Source organism: Xenopus laevis, chromosome 2L, assembly GCF_017654675.1.
Source record: "Xenopus laevis strain J_2021 chromosome 2L, Xenopus_laevis_v10.1, whole genome shotgun sequence".
NCBI classification, from domain to species: domain Eukaryota; kingdom Metazoa; phylum Chordata; class Amphibia; order Anura; family Pipidae; genus Xenopus; species Xenopus laevis.
In genome coordinates, this window is record NC_054373.1 from 14,585,132 (window position 1) to 14,609,042 (window position 23,911).

At 38.1% G+C, this 23,911-nt stretch overlaps 1 protein-coding gene across 9 annotated transcripts in view; it reads left to right on the plus strand.

Annotated features, from left to right (window-relative positions):
• The window catches only part of synj1.L (synaptojanin 1 L homeolog), a 75,889-nt gene that overhangs the window by 40,145 nt on the left and 11,833 nt on the right, over positions 1–23,911 (plus strand). For 7 of the 9 annotated variants that reach the window (XM_041581567.1, XM_041581569.1, XM_041581570.1 and 4 more), the window contains exons 12-25: positions 5,647–5,812; positions 8,461–8,484; positions 8,697–8,888; positions 10,326–10,410; positions 11,105–11,245; positions 11,327–11,519; positions 14,823–14,981; positions 16,494–16,650; positions 17,668–17,785; positions 18,219–18,434; positions 19,113–19,191; positions 19,444–19,606; positions 20,865–21,080; positions 22,583–22,717. In XM_041581567.1, coding sequence (XP_041437501.1) covers positions 5,647–5,812; positions 8,461–8,484; positions 8,697–8,888; positions 10,326–10,410; positions 11,105–11,245; positions 11,327–11,519; positions 14,823–14,981; positions 16,494–16,650; positions 17,668–17,785; positions 18,219–18,434; positions 19,113–19,191; positions 19,444–19,606; positions 20,865–21,080; positions 22,583–22,717 — 2,044 coding nt within the window. The remainder of the gene's footprint in view (positions 1–5,646; positions 5,813–8,460; positions 8,485–8,696; positions 8,889–10,325; positions 10,411–11,104; positions 11,246–11,326; positions 11,520–14,822; positions 14,982–16,493; positions 16,651–17,667; positions 17,786–18,218; positions 18,435–19,112; positions 19,192–19,443; positions 19,607–20,864; positions 21,081–22,582; positions 22,718–23,911) is intronic. The other 2 variants (XM_041581568.1, XM_018245935.2) reach the window with 2 other exon arrangements.

Sequence of the window (23,911 nt, forward strand, 5' to 3'; positions counted from 1 at the left end):
TGGTTTTCCTGCTTATGCATGTTGTTTATTTTAATGCTTTGAGAAAGGCATAAGTGACTGTGCTGAAATGTTAGCAGATATGCAGTGAATAAATCCAGAGTGCACCTGAGCCTCACAGGCAAGCAAATATAACCAGCGCTTATATTTTATTTATTCATTTTATTTGTTTATTTTGCTGTAAATTACATAAGTAAGGCTACCCTCTTGTATTGATATAGGTACTGATAGAGAGGTACAGATAGAGAGGTACAGATAGAGAGGTACAGATAGAGAGGTACAGATAGAGAGGTACAGATAGAGAGGTACAGATAGAGAGGTACAGATAGAGAGGGACAGATAGAGAGGGACAGATAGAGAGGGACAGATAGAGAGGGACAGATAGAGAGGGACAGATAGAGAGGGACAGATAGAGAGGGACAGATAGAGAGGGACAGATAGAGAGGGACAGATAGAGAGGGACAGATAGAGAGGGACAGATAGAGAGGGACAGATAGAGAGGGACAGATAGAGAGGGACAGATAGAGAGGGACAGATAGAGAGGGACAGAGAGAGACACACCCCGATAGAGAGAGACACACCCCGATAGAGAGAGACACACCCCGATAGAGACAACAATAGAGAGAGACACACAACGATAGAGACAACAATAGAGAGAGACACACAACGATAGAGAGACACTGATAGAGACTTCAAGCATTTTGCAAGGGGCTGCACTGTACAACAATCCAAGACTTTCCAACTGCATCTCTGGTGCCAGAAAGTGACTGCCATCTTCTGACATGCTTTTAGGGATCTAGTCAGCCCAAGATTTGAAGTCTAATAAAAGCTGCCTATAGACCAAGTGGACAGCTTATTGGGCAGTGCATGTGGCCACTGGCTTCCCCAACCAATATCTGGCCGAAAATCAGACCGATGACGATCAGGCAGGTTCTTTGATGCTCGCTCCGATCGGCATTGTGATCCGATTCTTGGGCCCTAGGGCCCACGATCAGATTAGCCCTATATCGCCCACTCAAGGTGGGCATGTTGGGCCAAGATCTGCTCATTTGGCGACCTCTCCAAACGAGTGGATCTTCCCATGTATGGCCACCTTTAGTTAGGGACTTTGTTCGGTTTCAGCCAAGACATACCAAGTCTTTCAGTTGCTGTTTTGCTTTGTAGCCCGTTTTAGCAGCACCAGTGATACGTTCCTAATACTTACAGTGTATGTTTGTAACCAATGAACCCTGGGGCATTGCTACTCCTATCTACTCCTCCTGGTCAATGACTTGCTATTTAACAGTTTCTACTAGGGATGCACCGAATCCAGGATTTGGTTTGGGATTCGGTCTTTTTCAGCAGGATTCGGATTCGGCCGAATCCTTCTGCACGGCCGAACCAAATCCGAATCCTAATTTGCATATGCAAAGTAGGGGCGGGAGGGAAATTGTGTGACTTTTTGTCACATAACAAGGAAGTAAAACATGTATTCCCCTTTCCACCCTTAATTTGCATATACAAATTAGGGTTCGGATTCGGTTCAGTAGTCGGCTGAATCTTTCACAAAGGATTCGGGGGTTCGGCCGAATCCAAAAAAAGTAGATTCGGTGCATCCCTAGTTACTCCATGATCATATTGCTTTAAATGTTTATTTCATTGGTATCAATGTCCCCAAATGCTCTGACAAATACAGTGCATGCTTCCCACTAGCCCACCCACATTGATTATCTAATGAATCTGGTTCTGAAGCCGCGTGTAATGTAATGCCTTAAATTCAATTACAGTTTCGATGTGATGACGCAGAACTTTTATTTTTTTGCCAAGTACAATGTGATGGTGACATAGATTGCTCACTGATAACTCTTTGTGTCAGATGTGTGATTTTGAGCCAGTCATGCGTATCTGAACAATCAGAACTTACTGTACTTAATCAAGTACATTGGCCTCTATAGCAATGGAGTGAACTTTGCAATTTTTTTTTTTTTACTAGATTCTGGTATAATACGTGTTAGTGAGCTAAAAAGACTTAGTGGAATATTCCTGTGCTTCCCTTTATGTTGTGCCCAAACTAATAAACATGAATTATGCTGATACAAATCTCAGGAATGGTCTTTGACCACAAACAACTAATTGCACGTTATCATGACCTTGCTCTTTCTCTTGAAGCATGACGTTAGAAAAAACAATGTGGATTGAAACACCTAATATGGCCGCGAGCTGTTAAATGCATCCAACCGATCATTTGTGCAATGTAATTAGTTTATAATCTGTTTTTCCTCTCTTTTCTTTGTATAAATTTAGACTTTGTTCTAACATCTTATTTCTTGACTGCTTTCCTTCTGCTTTCTCTTGGTTCCTTTCACATAAACACATGAACGGTGAGTATTTCTGTAACTGAAAGTCACATACAAGGAGATGTCTTGGCATGTATCACTAACTAAATAAGCAGTTATATTCGGGATGGTGAGAGGAAGAGTGCAGCGCTGGTGGTTGCAAGGCATCCCTGTCCTTACTTTAAAGGGATCCTGTCATCAGAAAACATGTTTTTTTCAAAACACATCAGTTAATAGTGCTACTCCAGCAGACTTCTGCACTGAAAACCATTTCTCAAATTTTGAAATCTGACATGGGGCTAGACATATTGTCAATTTCCCAGCTGCCCCTGGTCATGTGACTTGTGCCTGCACTTTAGGAGAATAATGCTTTCTGGCAGGCTGCTGTTTTTCCTTCTCAATGTAACTGAATGTGTCTCAGTGGGACATGAGTTTTTACTATTGAGTGTTGTTCTTAGACAGTGATCCCCAACCAGTAGCTCGCGAGCAACATGTTGCTCTCCAACCCCTTGGATGTTGCTCCCAGTGGCCTCAAAGCAGGTGCTTATTTTTGAATTCCAGGCTTGGAGGCAAGTTTTGGTTGTATAAAAACCAGGTGTACTGTCAAACAGAGTCTCAATGCAGGTTGACAATCCACATAGGGGCTACCAAATGGCCAATCACAGCACTTATTTGGCACCCTAAGAAGATTTTTTTATGCTAGTGTTGCTCCCCAACTTCTTTTACTTCTGAATGTTGCTCACGGGTTCAAAAGGTTGGGGATCCCTGTTCTTAGATCTACCAGGCAGCTGTTATCTTGTGTTAGGGAGCTGTTATCTGGTTACCTTCCCATTGTTCTTTTGTTTGGCTGCTGGGGGGAAAAGGGAAGGATCTGATATCAGTCCAACTTGCAGTACCGCAGTTAAGTTTATCAGAGCTTAAGTCACATGACTGGGGGCAGCTGGGAAACTGAAAAAATGTCTAGCCCCATGTCAGATTTCAAAATTGAATATAAAAAAAATCTGTTTGCTCTTTTGAGAAATGGATTTCAGTGCAGAATTCTGCTGGAGTAGCACTATTAATTGATGCGTTTTGAAAAAAAAAATAATTTTCCTATGACAGTATCCCTTTAAGCTTTAGGGCATATAAGAACAAGGCCCCTTTGCAGCCTGTGCCCAGATGGTGCTCCCTTACTTGCTTGTCTACATGACGTGCAAGTTAGGGGGTAGATGGGTGAGCCTTTTTACCTTCTCCTCCCACCTGCACCTCATGAAAAAGTGCTGATGTCATTGTGGAGTGCAAAGTAGGTATGCACCGAATCCAGGATTCGGTTCGAGATACAGCCAGGAATCGGCCTTTTTTCAGCAGGATTCGGATTCAGCTGAATCCTAGTGCCTAGCCAAACCGACTGAATCCTAATTTGCATATGTAAATTAGGGGCGGAACGTAAATCACGTGACGTTTGTCACAAAACAAGGAAGTAAAAAAATTTCCCACTTTTTCCTTTCTCTGACCTAATTTACATTTGCAAATAAGGGTTCGGATTTTGTTCTTTATTTGCCAGAATCTTTCATGAAGTGATTCAGCCGAATCCCAAATAGTGGATTCAGTGCATCCCTAGTGCAAACACCTGCAACCAACTGTGCTGGCGGTAGGGCACAAAGTGAAAAAAAAAAGTGGATTTCATCTGCACTTTGCTTCCTGAAGTGATAATGCTGTGAAGTGCATGGTAAATAGGCAAACTTTCAGATCCCATAGAGATTAGTCGTATTTTCATATATCGTTAAAGGGGGTCCACCACCCAAATACTAGGGATGCACAAAATCCAGAACTCGGTTCGGGATTCAGCCTTTTTCAGCACGATTCAGATTCGGCCGAATCCTTCTGCCTGGCCAAACCGAATCCTAATTTGCATACGCAAATTAGGGGCGGGAGGGAAATCACATGACTTTTTGTTACAAAACAAGGAAGTAAAAAAATGTTTTCCCCTTCCCACCCCTAATTTGCATGTGTAAATTAGGGGCAGAAGGGAAAGCACATGACTATTTGTCACAAAACAAGGAAGTAAAAAAAAAAATCCCGCTTTTTCCTTTCCTGTCCTTAATTATTTCATGAAGGTTTTGGGGATTCAGTCGAATCCCAAAAAGTGGATTCAGTGCATCCCTAGTGCAAACACCTGCAACCAACTGGTGCTGGCGTTATTGCCCAAAGTGCAAAAAAAAAGTGGATTGCACTTTGCATCCTGAAGTAAAAGACTTGATAATGCTGTGAAGTGCATGGTAAACATTAAAGTTGTATTTGTATAAATCATTAAAGGGGTTATTCACCTTGGAGTTAACTTTTAGTATGATGTAGAGAGACAATTTGTAATTGGTTTTCATTTTTTATTACTTTTTGGTAATTGGTTTTTGAGTTATTTCGCTTTTTATTCAGCAGCTCTCCAGTTTGCATTTTCAGCAGTCTTGATGCCAGGGTCCAAATTCCCCTAGCAACCATGCATTGATTTGAATAAGAGACTGAAATATGAATAGGAGAGGCCTGATTAGAAAGATGCTCAATAAAAAGTAGCAATAACAATAAATGTGTAGCTTTACGGAGCATTTGTTTTTAGATGGGGTCAGTGACTCCCCATTTGAAGAAGGCAAGTAATCCAAAAACTATAACAAATAAATAATGAAGGTCAATGGAAAAGGTGCTTAGAATTAGTCATTCTATAACATGCTAAAAGTTAATTTAAAGGATAACCACCCCTTTAAAGGGGGTCCACCACCCAAATACTGAATTTTTTTTGGCAAATATTTTAAGGAATGTATAATGGAAAGTTGCTTAGAATGACATTTACTTATGTACACAGTGCACATACCAAGCATCATACAGAACGATGAAAACATAGTCTTTATAAGCTGTCCTTGTTTTGGGGAGATGGAAGCATAAGTGTGCAAACAGCATTGTGATAGAACAGGGATCCCCAACCTTTTAAACCCATAAGTAACATTCAAAAGTAAAAGGAGTTGGGGAGCAACACCAGCATGAAAAATGTTCTTGGGGTGCCAAATAAGGGCTGTGATTGGCCATTTGGCAGCCTCTATGTGGATTGTCACCCTACATTGAGACTGTGCTTGGCAGTGCACCTGTTTTTATACAACCAAAAATAGCCTCTTAAGATTGGAATTCAAATATAAGCTCCTGCTTTGAGGCCACTGGGAGCAATATCCATGGGGTTGGTGAGCAACATGTTGCTCACAAGCTACTGGTTGGGGATCACTGTGATAGAACCTTTAACCAATCATAAAGTAAATTGTTAATTTTGTTATTCTTGATATAAATGGTTTACAGAATTGTTCTTCTTTTACAGGGTGGAAAGCTGAAAGATGGAGCACGATCTGTCACCCGAACCATTCAGAATAATTTTTTTGATGGCTCCAAACAAGAAGCGATAGATGTTTTGCTTCTGGGAAATACCCTAAATAGTGATCTAGCTGACAAAGCAAGGGCCCTTCTGACCACTGGAAGTTTGCATGGTATGTGTGACCCTGCCCCTTGAAATAATGTGCAGACTCATCCATAAATTGGCTGCTCTTGCTTTTGTATGATGATTTTTGCAGCTCCAAGTGAAGAAAGATATGAACAGGGCTGTCCAAGCTGCTATGAAATGACAACCCCTTTTATATGCAACGCTGGACATTGAAGTGACTGCGAATATTGCACAAGTCACCTTAAATGTATAAAGTACATGACGGTTATGGGATGTTTTATCTTGAAACCCATTATAAATAAAGCCATTTGCCATAGTGGGATTTTTCTCATTACAGGTATGGGACCTTTTATCCAGAATGCTCGGGACCTGTGGTATTCAGGATAACAGTAATTTGGGTCTTCATACCTTAAGTCTACTAGAAATTCATTTAAACATTAAATAAACCCAATAGGCTGGTTTTGCTTCCAATAAGGATTAATTATATCTTAGCTGTGATCAAGTACAATCTACTGTTTTATTATAACAGAGAAAAGGGAAATCATTTTTAAAAATTTGGATTATTTGATTATAATGGAGTCTATGGGAGACGGCCTTTCCGTAATTCTGGATAGCGGGTTTCTGAATAACTGATCCCATACCTGTAATGATAGTAACATAGTAGGTTAGGTTGAAAAAACACACACCTCCATCAAGTTCAACCTTTGAAATCTATTGTAACGTGCCTATCTGCCAGTTGATTCAGAGGAAGGCAAAAAAAAAAAACATTTGAAGCCTCTTCAATTGGCCTTTAGCGGGGGAAAAAATTCCTTCCTGACTCCAAAATGGCAATCGAACTAGTGCCTGGATCAACTTGTTCTACGAGCTATCTTCCATAATCCCTTGCTAAAAAGCCATCCAACCCCTTCTTAAAGCTATAGTACAGTACAATTAGGGTTGCCACCTTTTCTGGAAAAAAATACCGGCCTGCCTATATATTTATCTTTTTCCCTATTAATAAGATTGGGATCAACCATAATTTTTATCAGCCAGGCCAGTAAAATACCAGCCAGGTGGCAACCCTAAGTACAATATTCAAAGAGGGTGTTAACTTTTAGTATGCTGACATTGTGAAACAATTTGCAATTTCAATTTTTTAAGGTTTTTTAAATTTAGTTTTTGCTAGGTTCCAATTTACCGTAGAAAACAGGTTGGTCTTTGAACAAGAGACGAGATCAATAGCAGAGGGCCCGTAACGAAAGATATCTATTAAATAGTAACAAAAACAATAAAATCTAAGCCACACATAGCAATTGTGTTTTTTTTTTTGCTGCCAGAGCCACTGGTCCCATTTGAAAGCTTTAGGCTAGGGGCACACGGCGCGATTTCGCCGCGATTCTGCGCTGGGCGAGTTGTCGCTGCGTTTTTTAAGCCGAAATAGCTTTGCTAACTTTGGCGCTGGCGTCAATGCAAATCGCGGCGAAATCGCTGCGCTAATTCACATGCGGCGATTTTTTTTCTACTGTCGCCCGGAAACGCCCAGCGAGGCAACTTCGGACGACAATAGAAAACGAATCGCCGCGTGTGAATTAGCGCAGCGATTTCGCCGCGATTTGCATTGACGCCAGCGCCAAAGTTAGCAAAGCTATTTCGGCTTAAAAAACGCAGCGACAACTCGCTTAGCGCAGAATCGCGGCGAAATCGCGCAGTGTGCCCCTACCCTTAAGTAGGCAAAAGAGGGTGGCAGATGGTTAAAAAAATAAAAGCAATTAGCCAGCACTCACCAAGTTTTTCAGTCGTCTGAGAATTACTCAGGTGCACGTCACACGGTGTCCACTTCAACCGACTTTAAATATCCAAGAAATGTAGCAGACGGCACCATCCAGAAATCCAATTAAAAAGCCTTTATTTGTAACTTTATGGCTTCATAGTCTGGACAGTTACAATATTTCAAGCCAAACAATGGCCCTTTATCAAGCTTGATCCGTCCAGACTATGGACATAAAGTTACAAATAAAGGCTTATTTAATTGTATTCCTGGATGGTGCTGTCTGCTAAATTTCTTTCTAGTTCAAAACCCCATAATAATTGAAGACCAATTATTATAGTACGGGTATGGGACTTATTATCCAGAATGCTCGGGAACTTGGGTTTTCCTCATAAAGGATCTTTCTGTAATTTGGATCTTCATGCCTAAAGTCTGCTAGAAAATCATATAAACATTAAATAAACCCAATAGGCTGGTTTGGCCTCCAATAAGGATTAATTATATCTTAGTTGGGATCAAGTACAAGCTACTGTTTTATTAACAGAGAAAAGGGAAATCATTTTTAAAAATTTGGATTATTTGGATAAAATGGAGTCTATGGGAGACAGCTATTCCGTAATTTGAAGCTTTTGGGTTCTGGATAACTGATCCCATACCTGTACATTTTATAACATACTAAAGGTTAATGTAACTACCCTTAATTATTTTTCGTATGGAACTCCACATAATGTTAAGACCTTATCTGGCAGACCCCAGGTCCCAACCATTCTTGACATTAGATCACATACCCTATATAATTGTGCTGCAATTATTGTAAGAACAACAGAAGTTGTAATATGCAGTATTAATTAATTGCAATTGTGTTACTCCACAAAATCATTGTTCTTACTCTTGCATTAATAACAAGTGATATATTTTCTCTCTTTTTTTATCTGCTGCGTGGGCAGTGTCAGAACTGATGCTGCAGTCAGGTACTGTCAGTGAGGATATTTATATGCAGTATACATTTTGATGATACTTTATATATATATATATATATATATATATATATATATATATATGTGTATATATATATATATATGTGTATATATATATATATATATATATATATATATATATATATATATATATACACATACACAAACATTTAAATTTTACATTTATTTTTTTTAACATTTTATAGCATCCTCAAGAGTCCTACGCTGCATGTGTGAGAATTATTATAGGTATGCAAAGCCGAGGAAAATCCGTATCTGTTCTGGCACTTGGAATGTCAATGGTGGGAAGCAATTCCGAAGCATTGCTTTCAAGAATTCAACACTGACAGATTGGCTGTTAGATGCACCAAAAATTGCCGGGATTCAAGAATTCCAAGGTAAAACGATCAATTGAATTAACGAGTGAGTACATTATTTTCGAAACCCACCATTCTTCATTGCATTTACATCTGTCAAGGTTGTGTTACTGGAACTTTAAAGTTATAAACTGAAATGTAAAAACTGCATATGATCGCATTGTCACATGATAGAGAGTCACATCTGATATTCAGAGGACCTATGCATTTGTATTTGTTGTATATTGATTGAAACACATTGCAGTTAACCCCACCTTAAAGGACCAGTAACATCAAAAAAAAAATTTAAAAAAATTTGTTCGTATACAGACAGGAAAAAAAACACCAAGACAAATTAAACTTTAAAATCGCAAAACCTTTATTAAGAAATAACTTGCCAAAACTCTGCTTCTGCTCCTCTTCAGAAAAGGCGACAAGGCGACGATCCAGAATGCGGCGCTCGATTTATCCTCCCTGGCTATGTCCTATAAGGAAGGCAGGGAGGAGAAATCGATCACCTTTTCTGAAGAGGAGCACAAGCGGAGATTCAATAAGTTATTTCTTAATAAAGACTTTGCGATTTTAAAAGTTTAATTTGTATTGGTGTTTTTTTTTTTCAATGTATACTAAAGAATTTCTTTTTTTTTTTTTTAAAAAATTGATGTTACTGGTCCTTTAATGCTGTTGCAACTGGTTCTATATAGCCAAGTATTTATTGCCATTTTCTCCTAGTCAGCTTGGGGGACACAGGGACAGTGGGGTATAGCTAGTACCATTAGGAGGCAGGACACAACAGAAGTAAAGAAACTGGCCCCTCCCCTACTGGCTATACCCCCAGCAGGTGCAGGTTTTCTATTTCTAGTACTTTAACAGATTTGGAGGGAAGTACATTTTAACAATGTAATTTTCCTAGCAGCAAAACCATTTTTAGTTTGTACAGTATACATGCATGGGACCTGTTATCTAGAATGATCAGGGCCTGGGGTTTTTCAGATAAGGGATATTTCTGTAATTTTGGCTTTGCCAAGACAGCTTTGTTTTTCTCAGTACAGTTATGGGACCTGTTATCCAGAATGCTCGGGACCTGGGGTATTCTGAATAACGGATCTTTTAGTAATTTGATTCTTTATACCTTAAGTCTACTAGAAATTCATGTAAACATTAAATAAACCCAATAGGCTGGATTTGCTTCCAATAAGGATTAATTATATCTTAGTTGGGATCAAGTACAAGCTACTGTTTTATTATTACAGAGAAAAAGGAAATCATTTTTTTTTAAACAATATGGATTATATGGATAAAATGGAGTCTATGGGAGATGCTACCTTTAAAGCTCCCTTTAATTTTGTGCTTTCTGGATAACGGGTTTCCAGATAATGGATCCCATACCTAAATTTAAGCATACTGATGTATGAAAAGTAGTTGCTGCAGCACAATGGTGTTGCCAAACGTAACAGGATATTTCTGCTTACATTTTAGATAGACGGAGCAAGCCGATTGACATATTTGCCATTGGATTTGAAGAAATGGTTGAATTAAATGCAGGAAACATTGTTAATGCAAGGTATGTATTTCATGGAGGGCAATGTAGATACGTCGATTGTGATTTTTTCCAGCCGTATTGTAAAGCTGGTGGTGACCAAGACCCATGAGAGAGCGTTAAAAAGTTTATTTTGCTGCAGTGGGAATGTCTACGATAGCAAAATCTCAATTTCCTATTCACCTTCTGTCAAGGGCACAAATGTGGGTCTCCTACAGATATACAGTTAATTCATGTACTCCACTTTTAATCAAATTTAAAGGTGCAGTAATATTATTGAGATTCTATTTAGTATGAGCTGCAAACATCTGATATTTTTCGTGTTGTAAGTAGGGTTGCCACCCGGCCAGTATTTAACCGGCCTAGCCCGTAAACTACCTGCCCGGGCCAGTATTACAAATTTACCGGCAATGTAGCTGCCGTTAAATTTGTAATACGCTTAAAAAGAGCCCTCGGCCTGCCCCCAATCCCCTGGAACTTATCTTTTCTTTTCCTTCTTTTAACGTCCGTGGCGCGGCCCCGCCCCTTTTGACGTCACGGCCCACCCCTTTATGTCCCCGCCCCCCACCAGCCGGTAAAGAATTTAAAAAAAGGTGGCAACCCTAGTTGTAAGGCTTGTTGACCCATTATAATTCCAAAAGTCCATATTTTATTTCTAAGTGAAGAGAAAAAAAACAGTTATGTGTGAACCTTGTGAAACAGAAATGTGTTTTTTCAGCACAGCAAACCAAAAGCTGTGGGCTACAGAATTACAGAAGACCATATCAAGGGACCATAAATACGTACTCCTGGCATCAGAACAGCTTGTAGGTGTGTGCCTCTACATCTTCATTAGACCCCAGCATGCACCGTTTATAAGGTGAGCTTCCACGTATCGCTGCCAACATTTACTCTTACTGTTGAAGTCATTCCCATAACACAGTCTGCTCTTGTATTAAAGGGATGTTGCAGTTGATACGGTTAAGACCGGCATGGGTGGAGCTACAGGAAACAAAGGAGCTGTTGCCATACGGATGTTATTGCACACAACCAGCCTGTGCTTTGTCTGTAGCCACTTTGCAGCAGGGCAATCTCAGGTCAAAGAGAGAAATGAAGACTATAATGAAATAGCCCGGAAACTCAGTTTTCCAATGGTGAGTAATAAGTAGCTGACGCTTTGTGTGGGCAGTGTATTTTGTAACTCCGAAGATATGTCTACTTTCTGTTTGACACAAATCAAGACAGATTAAAGGAACAGTAACACCAAATAATGTAAAGGACAATTCAAGCGTAAAGTAAAAAAAACCCTACCCTACATAGACCCCCCCTACCTAGCTGCTACCCCGGGCAAATGCCCCTAAGTCTTTACTTATCCCTTGGTGAAGCCAAGTAGATAACAGATAAGCTCTGAAGAATCCCATTGTATACTACAGAGTTTATCTGATATATGGCTGCTAGGGTTGCCACCTGGCCGGTATTTTACCAGCCTAACCGGTAAAAATGATGGTTGATCCCAATGTTAGTAATAGGGAAAAAAGATAAATATATAGGAAGGCCGGTATTTTTTTCCAGAAAAGGTGGCAACTCTAATGGCTGCCCCCATGGCTACACAGCATCTTATTTATATAAACTATAGTAGTACTTATCTGTTAACTACTGTGTATCCTGTGCTTGAATGGCTGCCCCCATGGCTACACAGCAGCTTGTTTATATAAACTACAGTAGTACTTATCTGTTATCTACTGTGTATCCTGTGCTTGAATGGCTGCCCCCATGGCTACACAGCAGCTTGTTTATATAAACTATAGTAGTACTTATCTGTTATCTACTGTGTATCCTGTGCTTGAATGGCTGCCTCCATGGCTACACAGCATCTTATTTATATAAACTATAGTAGTACTTATCTGTTATCTACTGTGTATCCTGTGCTTGAATGGCTGCCCCCATGGCTACACAGCAGCTTGTTTATATGAACTATAGTAGTACTTATCTGTTATCTACTGTGTATCCTGCGCTTGAATGGCTGCCCCCATGGCTACACAGCAGCTTGTTTAAATAAACTATAGTAGTACTTATCTGTTATCTACTGTGTATCCTGTGCTTGAATGGCTGCCCCCATGGCTACACAGCAGCTTGTTTATATAAACTATAGTAGTACTAATCTGCTATCTACTGTGTATCCTGTGCTTGAATGGCTGCCACCATGGCAGCTTGATTATATGACGTATAGTAGTGTTTCTGAAGCAAACACACCAGCTTTACCAGTGCAGCACAACAGTACATTATATTTTCATTACTTTAAAATACTTCCATTTTTTGGTATTACTGTTCCTTTAGCTGCTGTAGCTCTGAACATGAACTCCCAGGCCTTAGAAAAAAAAACAAAAACAATTTATCTTGTTTGTATATTAATTTATATTTATATGCTGAGCTATGTCAGGGATTATTGGCTCAGGATATTCCAGTATATATTAAGATGGCCAACTTTGTCAGTCACAACTTGTCTAGGCAGTCCTATACTTGTTTATAAGAAATTTGCTCAGCTTTATACATAGGGGCTTTAACTTGCTTATATAAGGCTAAAAATATCTAAACCAGCAGCACTTGGTGAGGGATCACACAAAAGAATATATACATGAGAATAGCTAAAAGAAGCCATAAGAAAGTTATGGATCACTGCAAATACATATGTTATCAAAAGAATAAAAGTTTCTTATAGGTTTGAATTGTTATTAATTCATACACTATTAATTTATTTAGTCCATGTTACCTGTACATATTGACCAGGCCCTTGCAACCTGTGTTTTTACATTTAGGATAAGTCATGTTCAAGGATAATGATTTACAGATGGACAAAGAAAGCATACAAACATTTTAATCTTTGCTCACAAATATGGTCTCGGTTTTATCAGTACTGTGCACATTGCCTCAGCTTTTCTCCCAAATTCTTGATATCAACCGTCACACTGAATTCTGGGTTCAATAAAGTTTTAGCTAATTTGTTTGTAGTTTGTTCATCATTCATAAATCTTTATTTTGAATTTAAGATGAGTGCTGCTGATTGGTTGCTATGGGTTTCTGCACCTGGGCAAATTTAGCGGCTTATTTATCAAAGTCCGAATTTATCTCAATATTTTCTGCTACAAACTCCGATGAAATTTTCCCAAAAATTTGCGGGAAAAAATCAGATTTTCACGATTTTTTTGAAATTTTCATCAGATTTTCACGATTTTTTTGGATTTTTCACCCGAAAACTTTGATTTTTGCAAGAAAGCTTTGGGGTATTGCACGAAACTATTGGGACTTCTTTCATTGACTTATATACAACCTCGACAAGTCTGAGATGCCGATTTTCTTATTCTGACTTTTCCATCTGCGGGGTTACTAAATTCCGGAAGATTTGTGATTTTTTTAAAAGTCCACTTTTATAATCAAAAAAAAAATCACAATTTTTTTGTGATTTTTGCATTTGGAGTTTACTAAATAACCCCCTTAGTGTCTTATTACATAAACCTCAATGCCTTTAAATAGGATCTAACACCTCCATAAAACTGTTCCACTGCACCCCTAGTTCTTTACACTAGTTAACTAGAAAATTAATAGTGCAAGAGAATTCACCAGTGCAAATGATGCTTAACACCACTACGTCAGTCACCTTGCTCTGTCTTACATAAAGATATTATTGTGTAATTTAGGGTATTTACTCTGTAATGAAACATCAGTTCGGGGGATGTACTACTGAATTAGTTATTCCATGATAGGAGAACTGTTTTTAACGTTTTCAGCTTCAGTTGCAGGATCAAAGAAAATTGGAAACCATGCAGATCAGGTGGGATTCAATTTGGAGAATTCTAAATGGCGTTGCTGACACTGGGGGAAAGTGTTAGCTGCCAGTATTTACTTTAAAGGAACAGTTCAGTGTAAAAATAAAAACTGGGTAAATAGGCTGTGCAAAATAAAAAATGTATCTAATATAGTTAGTTAGCCAAAAATGTAATGTATAAAAGCTGGAGTGACTGGATGTCTAACATAATAGTCAGAACACTACTTCCTGCAAATAACCGCTGCCTGGTAGATCTAAGAACAACACTCAATAGTAAAATCCAGGTCCCACTGCGACACATTCAGTTACATTGAGTAGGAGAAACAACAGCCTGCCACAAAGCAGTTCCATCCTAAAGTGCTGGCTCTTTCTGAAAGCACATGACCAGGCAAAATGACCTGAGATGCACCTACACACCAATATTACAACTAAAAAATGCACTTGCTGGTTCAGAAATGAATTTTTTTATGGTATTGTGAATTATTTGCAGTGTAAATGGTGTAATTTAGAAATTAAAATACATCATAAAAAATCATTACAGAATCCCTTTAAGTCAGTTCACAAAATGCATGAGTATTTCTTGGTCCTGTCCTTGGTCTTCATTTGTAACATTTGTGCGTTTTTTAACTTTAAGGGAAGAATGCTGTTTTCCCACGACTATGTATTCTGGTGCGGAGACTTTAATTATCGGATTGACTTGCCAAATGAAGATGTTAAGGAAATGATCCGAAATCAAAACTGGGATTCTCTTATTTTAGGAGATCAGCTGATCAATCAGAAGAACAGTGGGCAGGTAGGATGCCTGAAGATCTTTTGCAAAGTTCCTTCTTTTGAGTGCTAGTGCAACTATTTATGTTTTGTGAATTTAATAATTCAAGTTGTAAAAGCTTTTAAAATTATAAGGAGTTCACAGATACTCCTGTAGCAATAAACAGCCTTCTCGGAATTTTTAGTCACAGGCTTCAATTTCTCACAATAATTGCAGGAAACTGGTAAATCATTCCTTATGTGCCCTGTTGGTTTATGGTTCTATAGATGCATACATTACTTGTGAAATATCGTGTAAAATGATGTATTTTGGTTGAATTGTATTCAAAAAAGTTTATTAGAAGAGTTTAGAGCCAAGTAATATTTGGGTAGGTGCTTTTTCTGCTACAGTGTAGTGTGCTTTTGTAACAGACTACTTAACTTTCTTAGCTTAAACGAGGTTGACCAAACAAATACATACATTCTTGAAATCTACCGATTTAAGGCAGGGGTCCCCAAACTTTTATACCTGTGAGCCACATTCAAATATAAAAAGGAGTTGGGGAGCAACACAAGCACAACACATAGGGTGCCACATAAGGTCTGTGAATGCTTATTGGCAGGTCCAATATGGACTGGCAGCCTACAGGAGACTCTGTTTGGCAGTGCACATGGTTTTTATTCAACCAAAACTTTCCTCCAAGCCTGGAATTCAAAAATAAACACCTGCATTGAGGCCTCTGTGAGCAACATCCAAGGGGTTAGTGAGTAATATTTTGCCCCTGAGTCACTGGTTGGGGATCACTGATTTAAAGCAAGGACACTTGGGGCCCAAAAACATGGCACCAATGTGCACAAAACTCATCCCCATACTGACCACAGGTTGTAAAATCTTCAGTGCTTTCAGTTCCTGTCTTTCCAGCAGTTAAAGGGTTACAGAAGGGAGAAGGATTCTTATTTATCTATTATGATGCAGGGATGATGTCATTAATAGAAAAGAATAGAAAATAGAAATGTAATATATGCTTTATTATGCTAAAATAAGACATTTTCTAAATATAATCAATTAGAAATTCTTCACTCTTCCTCTCTCAACATCTGCCTCTCTTCATTCATATCTATTAGGGGGGCTCCTTTTGCCTAGAAGATGTATTAGAGCTCACTCTAATAAAATCACCAGACATCATGTCTCTCTACATGCAGAAGTTGTGCCAATTATATTGTTAGATTTTGTTTGTACTGGAATCAGTTATTTGAGTGAGCTCCAATACATTTTGCCAGGAAAGGGAGTCCCCCCTATAAGATATATTGGATCTAACTGTCAATGAATATCTGACACCCAACTGCTGCATGAAGACAGAATGAAGACAAACAGATGCTGAGAGAGGGATAGTGAAGATAAACTTGATTATTCCAGAAACGGTACAGAATTTTTAATTGACTTATATTTAGAAAGTCACTTATTTCAGTGTGATTACGCTTGTATTAAATTTAAATTTTCGCAATGGTTTCCCTTTTAATGATTAGTGGACAAAGCCTTTTTGTTTCTTTGTTGCAGGTTTTCCGGGGGTTTCAAGAGGGAAAAGTTAACTTTGCACCCACATACAAGTATGATCTGTTCTCAGATGACTATGATACGAGTGAGAAGTGTCGTACTCCAGCATGGACAGACCGTGTCCTCTGGAGACGAAGGAAATGGCCTTTTGACAGATCAGGTAACTTTCAATTCTTTGTTGCTACATAGGGATGAGGCAGGGTCAATTAGCCAGTGACACAGTTTATCTTTATCAGAACCTTTCTTAAAGGGGATCTATCGTGAAAATTAAAATTTAATATAAGCGTCCGCATACTGAAATAAGAAGCTTTCAAAATACAATCAAACATTCTGCATTGTTTGTGAAATAATCAAGTTTCTCTTCACTATTCCTCTCTCAGCATCTGATGCTCTTCATTCTCCCTTCATGCAACAGTTGGGTGCCAGATAATCATTGACCGTTGGATCCAATATTTTTTATTATGGGGGGGCTTCCTTTCCTAGCAGAATCAAATAACAGATTCCAGTACAAACAAAATCTGACAATAACTGCCTTTTGCATAAATTCTGCATGTAGAGAGACATGATGTCTGGTGATTTTAATAGTGTGAGCTCTAATACATCTTCTAGGCAAAACGACCCCCCTATAAGATATAGCGGATATAACGGTCAATGAATATCTGACACCCAACTGCTGCATGAAGACAGAATGAAGAGAAACAGATGCTGACAGAGGGATAGTGACGTTAAACTTTATTATTTCAGAAACAGAATATTTAACTGATTGTATTCAGAATGTTTCTACAGTATGATGAAGCTTATATTACATTTTCGCATGATAGTTCCCCTTTAATTTATGCATACAAAAACATTTCTGTATACAGTATAGTTTTTCAGGGGACCAGAAAAAAAATTGTAAAATCAGGAAAATTTATTATGCATTTTATATTGGTGGGACCACAGCTAACAATGGTGTAAAATGAGGAGAAACCCTAAAATCAGGGGATGTAAAAATTGAGGTTTCACTGTACCTGAATTTATACAAATATATATATATATGTCCCATCCTACTTCCAATAAGGCTTCCTGGGTAAATAGAAAACCATTCACAAAATAGAGTATATTGCCTTTAAAACAAAACTATTGTTGTGCAATTGAATTTTTATTATTCACCTTCCTTTTACTTCTGCTCTTGCAGCTGAAGATTTAGATCTTCTAAATTCGAGTTTACAAGAAGGCAGAAATTTTCCATATACCTGGAATCCAGGTACTTTATTGCACTATGGCAGAGTTGAGCTGAAAACTTCAGATCACAGGTAGGCAACCACAAACCACATGCATTTTTATTGTAATAAAGAACATTTAGTTTAAAATAAAAATATTTTTTTTATTTTTGTTTCCTTTTTAAAAAACAAATATTTTATGAATGAGATATTGACTATGTTTAATGTACAAGGGAAGACTGATTCTGTATATGGAAGTTATGGGGGCAGTACTGGATCTATTAGATATGGATTAGCAGACATATTTGGAGAGCTGCTTTAGAAGACTGAAACAGATCCCAAATAAGCATGTGAATGTTTCATTTAAATGTCTACCTTTTAAATTATATATTTGTTTTGGGGTTTTTTTATCAGCAGGTGTCATTTATTGATGCATTGTAGCTGGCAACAAATCTGGCAAAGTGTGCTTCATTTAATCTATAATAACTTTAATGTCCTTTATTTTCATTTTCTTTATCTCCTCCAGGCCAGTTGTGGCTCTAATGGAAATAGATATATTTGAAACTGATGCAGAAGAGCGGCAGAACATTTATAAGGAAGTGATTGCATCCCAGGGGCCACCGGATGGCACAGTTATGGTCTCCATAGCGAGCAGGTCGCCTGAAGGGAACTATTTTGATGATAACTTGATTGATGAGTTGCTCCAACAGTTTGCAGGCTATGGAGAAGTCATACTTATAAGGTGAGAGAAGGGTTGCATGTATTAAATCCTTAATATTTTAATATAAAACCAAGGCCTAATATGCATATTAAACCGCAAATAGAGCCATCATAACATAGCTGTGATTGTCGGTGTAAGAACTGTAAGCTATTACTTTAAACCTAAGAAACATAAGATTGTTTTCTGCTTAAAAGTATCACATTATTAAATCTTAATAAAAAGTTTAAGGGAATTTCAGGGGAATGTAATAAAAGTTGCAAAGAGCAAAACAATTCGCACCAATAAGACTAAAAATCCACATCTCGCAATGTAATATTGTTCCTTTGAACTTTTATTGCATTGCGAATTTCTAATTGCGCACTCATAAGAAGTGCTTGAAGGTGTCGTAATCTTTTGGAGCAAACATAACGACTTTTTCAGTAAGAAGTTTTATTACATTGACTGCGCATTGGCGCAAACTATAAAATTCGCAAACGGTCTTTCACTGTCGGTAGTGGTCGCTAAACAGTTTCCGGGCTCGCAAAAGCTATATTAAATTCGCACAAAGTTAAATTTGTTTGCGCAAAGGCATAACTTTTCGCATTGCGAATAGTTTTTCCGTTAGCGATTTTTATTACATTCCCCCGTTTGTCTTTTAGCTGCTAGGCTAATTATTAATGAGCGATATATATTTTATTACATTTTACACCTTTTTTACAGGTTTGTTGAGGATAAAATGTGGGTCACTTTCCTGGAAGGAGGCTCAGCGCTTGCTGTTCTAGGCTTAAATGGTGTTGAGGTAAATTACTTTGATGTGTAAGAGGTTCTGGTCTCTGAAAGTTTATTTTCACCTGCTGTAATAATGTGATATACAGTAGAACCCGTTTTTTAGGGGACCAGAAAAAAATGGTGTAAAATCCAGGAAAATGTAAAATCGGGGAAATATATTATGCATAATATATAGGTGGGACCACAAAACAACAATGTAAAATGAGGGAAAACTTAAAATCAGGGGATTGAGGTTCCAATGTATATCATTTCTCTCTTGCAGGTACAGGGAAAAACAATCCATATTCAGATGAAAAACCCTGACTGGATGGTAGAGTTGGAAGAGCAAATCAATTTGGAAAGGATAAGTCTAAATATGCCTTCTTCGACAAGCTCAACTCTGCTCGGAGAAGATTCCGAAATTTCTGCAGACTATGACATGGAAGGTTTGTGGGGGTTTTTTTTAACCATGGCAGAGAAGAAATTTTTAAAAAAAATTGGTTTCAGGCCCCAATGTTCAATTCCTTGTGGCTGCGGATTCAGGTGTCTGTGTTACACCTTAAGGTACAATATTCAGGAAAACAGTTGAATCAAACAGCTCCTGGCAGTATTTTTAAACTGCACTTGATAAAGGGCTTTGCCGGAAACATGTGGGGGCAGATTTATCAAGGGCCGAATTTCGAGGGTTAAGAAACCCTCAAATTCGAAGGATTGCAAGCGATTTTAAGCGATCGATCGAAGGATTCTTAATAGACCAAAAAAAAACTTAGAAAAGTGCTGGGGAAGGTCCCCATAGGCTATTATTTCACCTCGGTAGGTTTAAAGTGGCAAAGTATGAAGTCGAAGTATTTTTTAAAGAGACAGTACTTCGATTATCAAATAGTCGAACGATTTTTACATCAAATCATTCGGTTCGATCAAATTTGACCAATCCGATGGTTGAAGTACCCAAAAAATACTTTGAAATTCAAACTTTTTTCCATTCGAATTATTCACTCGATCTTAGTAAATCTGCCCCATAGTGTGCCTACGCTGCTAATAAACACATTGCAGTTTAAAAATACTGCCTGGAGCTGTTTGAATAAACTGTTTTCCTGAAGAGAAGAAATAGAGTATTATGGTAAACAGTTGAGGTCTGTACTTTCTATCAATGTTGATAATTTATATAGAGCACCAATTAAAGGGCACCTGTTGTCAAAAATATGTAATCTGTTAAAATTGATACAATGGTTGCTAATACTCCAGAGATGCTTCTGAGAAATCTATCAACTAAGGGGCAGATTTATCAAAGTTCGACGTGAAAATTCGAATTAAGAAATTTTTTTAATTTCGAGCTAATTTTTGTGTACTTCAATTAGGGAATAGTCCAAATTCGATTTGAAAAAAAAAATCGAAAATTCGAGTTTGAAATTTATCATGTACTGATTTGACTTGGGGGACCACCTAGAACCTTTGGAGTCAATTAGTGGACTTTGAAAAATCTAAGGTTTTTTTGGGGGAAAATTTTTGAATTGTACGATTCGAATGCACTATTACTTCGATTTGTACGATTCGATTCAATCTTTAAATCTGCCCCTAAATGTTGCAAAATTGCAAGAGATTAGAGTCTGCACCTGGATCACTAAACTGCCAGACTTAAAGGAGAAGGAAACCCCCCTGGCATGGAATGCATAATCACTTACCTTTTGTTATCTGCATCCCCAGGAGACATTGATGATTACAGTGCAGAGGTAGAAGAAATCCTTCCGCAGCATTTACAACCATCTTCATGTTCTACTCTGGGATCATCCCCTAGTTCTTCTCCTCGCTCAAGCCCCTGTCCGTCACCAACAATGCCAGAAGGCCCTCCTCCATCACTCCCTGTACGTCCAAGTCGTGCCCCTCAGAAAACTCCAGGACCCCCTGTTTCTTCATCTCAAGGTAGTTTTATAAATCAATTTCATAACGGTTTTACCTTCAAACTATTGGCACAATACTCTACATTTATATCTTTCTATTAGGATAATCCCAGACCAAAAGAAGGTTCTTTGGAATCAGACAAAGCTGCATGGACTTCATTATTTTTATTTATTTTCAAATTTGGCCATATTTTCTTAGGCAGGCTTGCCATAGACTTTATTATCGCTCATTATGGCTTTTTTTTTTTATTTTTTATTTATACATGAAAATAAGTAAACCTTTACATTTTACAATTGATCCAAGAGAAAAATAAAAAAAGAGAGACAAATAAAGATGGAGAGGGTAATACAGTAAGGAATTGGGGCGAGCCAAATGTTCAGTGTACCGCCTGTTTCATATTGATACTTCATTCACTCTCAGATTAAGGGGGTTATTTACTAAACTCCGAATGCAAAAATCACGAAAAAATTGTGATTTTTTTTTTTTTTTTAATATAAAATCGGACTTTTAAAAAATCACGAATTTTTCGGAATTTATTAAACCCTGAGGATGGAAAAGTCAGAATCAGAAAATCTGGCATCTCAGACGTGTCAAGGTTGCCTATAAGTAACCTTGACACGTAGGTTGGGAGTAGTCCCAATGATTTTTGATGTGCGCTGGGTTTCATGCAATACCCCGAAGTTTTCTGAGTTTTCGGGTGAAAGTTCTGAAAAAATCGTGAAATTTGTGAAAATCGGATGAAAAAATTGGAAAAAAACCGTGAAAATCTATTTTTTTTCCCCGTAAAGCAAATTTTTGGGAAAATAGTCTTAGTTACAAGCTTTGACTATTCAAGAAAAGCCTTTTCTTGTTTAACGACTTATAAACAGCTTAATATTTAACATATAGAGTCCCTGTTGGACTTCCCACAGTCACTTGGGTTAAATGATTGGTTACTTTAGAAGGGGGAAGTGGGTAGAACTTTATTATACATGTTAATACGACAAAACATTATGTAAATATGAACAGCTAGGTGAAAGAAGAGAAAAAGGAAACAAAAGAAAATACGAGAAAAGGCTCGGTCACATTCCTACCTATTGTTACTGTTCGATCAAATTCTTACATAACAGTTCTGACATTTATGAGTATTTATTCTTATTTATACAAATTCCTAGCCCATTTGTGGCTACTTATGTTGGTCCGATTCTAAAAACTTTACCCATGTAGACCAGATCTTTTTGAACACCTTTTGCTTCTCATAAACATAACAGAGTAATTCCTCCATTCTCATAATGTTCCCCATTTATTATATCCATTTTATTGTGGTTGGGGGGGGTAAATCTCCAGTGACGGGGGATTACCATTCAGGCTGCCCCTAGGCAAAAGCCTACATCGCTCATTATGTATAAACTAAAGAAAATAATGCCAGCCATAAGATGAAAATGGTTTTTGAGAAGCTTCTTTTATAAATATGTTGACCTTGAGAGAGTTGGATCCTCTTTAATGCCTCGTTTACTTTGTTCATATATCCTTTGTGTCTTCAGCTTCTCCAGTGGAATTTCAGCCAGTGGTACAACAGAATTCATCATTAACTCTAGAACCAAAACGTCCACCACCTCCCCGCCCTGGAGTGCCACCTGCACGACCAGCACCCCCACAGCGCCCACCTCCTCCATCTGGTAATTACAGTTGTTCTTTATTAGGGCACTACTCATCTGCTACAGAGGACAGAATGGAAGTATGTAGAGATATTAGTATCTGATTTATAGTGTCTTCCGCTTTCCATATTCGTGGGGAAATCATAGTGTACACAAGAACACACAATTTTACAGCTTTCATAATTTAGAAAGCTGTTAAAGGAGAAGGAAAGCTACTGAATCAGTATATTGCCAATAGTTTAGCCACAATATTGCAAGCTATAACACTATATTTATTCTGCAGAATGCTTTATCATACCTGAGTAATCAGCTCTAGAAGCTCTCTGTTTGATTAGGATAGCAGCTGCCATATTAGCTTGCTGTGACATCACTTCCTGTCTGAGTCTCTCCCTGCTCACTCATAACTCTGGGCTCAGATTACTGCAAGGAGGAGGGGGGGAGAGGAGCAAACTGAGCATGTGCAAGCCCTGGATGTTTATGATGAAAACAGGAAGTCTGATACAGAGGCCTATGTGATAGAAATGCTGTGTTTCTATAGACTCACAGCAGAATTACTTTGAGGGTTTACTGGTGTATTTTATATAGACCTTTCTGATAAAGCTTACTTAGTTTAAACCTTTCCTTCTCCTTTAAAGTGACTACCTACAGCAGAGATTTCTTTTGTAGCATTTGAATTTTTGCACAAAAACCTCCCCCACTGTACCCCTGTCTCCAATTTGTCGGTATCCTTTTAGCTGGCTTTTTCACAAACATATATTACTTCCTGCAGTTTGTTCATTTTAACACATTATCCTTTTGCTGGCTTAATCTCTGACTTTATATTCCTTGTATTATTACAGCTTTCCTAAATGTGGCTTCATTTACAATGCCAGACTGAGAAAGATGGGTGCAGTAGCTTTGAGATACTTATTAGACATAAGCTATAATCGGGAAAGGCTTGTGCTTGTTTGCTTTCCCTTGACTCTAAACTGCTACTGATAAATGTGTGTATTTTAAAAAGAAAAAGAAATACCGGTATGGGACCTGTTATCCAGAATGCTCGGGACCTCTGGCTTTCTGGATAATGGATCTTTCTGTAATTTGGATCTTCATACTTTACGTCTACCAGAAAATCGTGTAAACAATAAATAAACCCAATAGGCTGTTTTTGCTTCCAATAAGGATTAATTATATCTTAGTTGGGATCAAGTACAAGGTGCTGTTTAATTATTACAC